Source organism: Anneissia japonica, unplaced genomic scaffold (assembly GCF_011630105.1).
Source record: "Anneissia japonica isolate Jap-2015-1 unplaced genomic scaffold, ASM1163010v1 scaffold33386_len1264_cov173, whole genome shotgun sequence".
In the NCBI taxonomy this organism is placed as follows: domain Eukaryota; kingdom Metazoa; phylum Echinodermata; class Crinoidea; order Comatulida; family Comatulidae; genus Anneissia; species Anneissia japonica.
This window is the reverse complement of record NW_022719625.1, coordinates 1-1,279: the sequence shown is the minus strand read 5'-3', so window position 1 is coordinate 1,279 and position 1,279 is coordinate 1. Positions and strand designations below refer to the sequence as shown.

The following is a 1,279-nucleotide window of genomic DNA, read 5'->3' as shown; positions in this document are numbered from 1 at the left end:
TTCTGTAAGTTCCCCATATCATAGAATGCTCTTCTTATTTGGAAACGTTCTGCTTCTGTTAATTTTTTACAGTCAAGCTCTTTAAATTCACAGTAAGTACACTTACTGTTTTCCATTGCATCTCTTTTTGCAGGCATCAGTTTGTTTGTTTTTTCTGTGGTATATGCTTCCCCCAGATTCCTTTTTTTCTTGACCAAAGCATTTCTACTTTTAATTTCTTTAATCTTCTTTGGGGAAAACTGCCTAGGGTCTCCATCAACTACATAATCAGCAGCCAGTCTATCTACATTACGATTCTCACATGCTTCTGGCATTGTTGCGGCTATGGAAGGAGGTTCATTTGCTTCACATGGCTCAACGTTTATGGGTGCGGTTGAGAGGACTGGGTATGTTACTTCTTCAGTCTCAGAAAATAGTGGAGGAATAGGCCCAGTTGACAGAAGCAAAGACATCATTTCCCCATCTACTTCATTAACATCATGAATTAAAGGTATAGTTGGTATAAATGAAAAATTGGCCTCTGGAGTAGGTGGTTGACTTGAAGGTGCTGGGAACATCACTTCATCACAGCATACATCAGAAGGTGTAGTCAGTGATACCTCTGTTTCTTCTTCATTGGCAGTAGGGAATTTTGGTGTATTGGAAGTAAGCTGTGAAAAATTGGAATTGTGGTTATTACATTTATCTGATAATGTAAAATGATCATAACAGAGGAAGCATAAGCAAGTTGGACATGCTGCCCAAACCTCTTTTCTACAAGTGAAATTATCACAGGATGCTGGACGGTGCTCGTTTGATGGTCGTGTTTCTTTTGGACTGTTACGGCTTCCTGTAATAGATCAAATAAAACTGTAATTTAAAATAAAATATGATATACACTATTATAATGCAGACATTTGTGTAAGAATATCTATTAAACGCATAACCCAGGAGCTCTAGATGTGCTTTACATACACTAAAAATATACAGTTAAATGTTACGTATATTTGTATACATAAAAAAATGGGAAAACAGTCAAAATTAATACACCTTTACCAGAGTACGTAATTATAGCTTGGAAAAGGGAACTAGAAACACACTTATTTTTGCACAGATGAAATAATTAATATAAGAATCAAACTTTGTTTGTCTTTTGTGTAGACTTTTCAAATACCTTGGCGAAAACTTACCTTCATGTGTGTTACAGTATGTTGCAATGGGGACGTCGTCAGATCCAGAGCCTGATGAACTGGATTCCGATTCAATTTCTATTATTATGCCGTTCCATTTCTCCTTTCCC

General features: G+C 36.5%; 1 protein-coding gene across 1 annotated transcript; it reads right to left on the bottom strand.

Moving 5' to 3' along the window:
• Positions 1 to 70: 70 nt before the first annotated feature.
• On the bottom strand, positions 71 to 829 carry LOC117110965 (the record flags this gene model as incomplete). Its single annotated transcript, XM_033253815.1, has 1 exon — positions 71 to 829. A coding segment is annotated over one exon (759 nt), but the record flags the coding sequence as incomplete, so codon positions are not given.
• Positions 830 to 1,279: the final 450 nt, after the last annotated feature.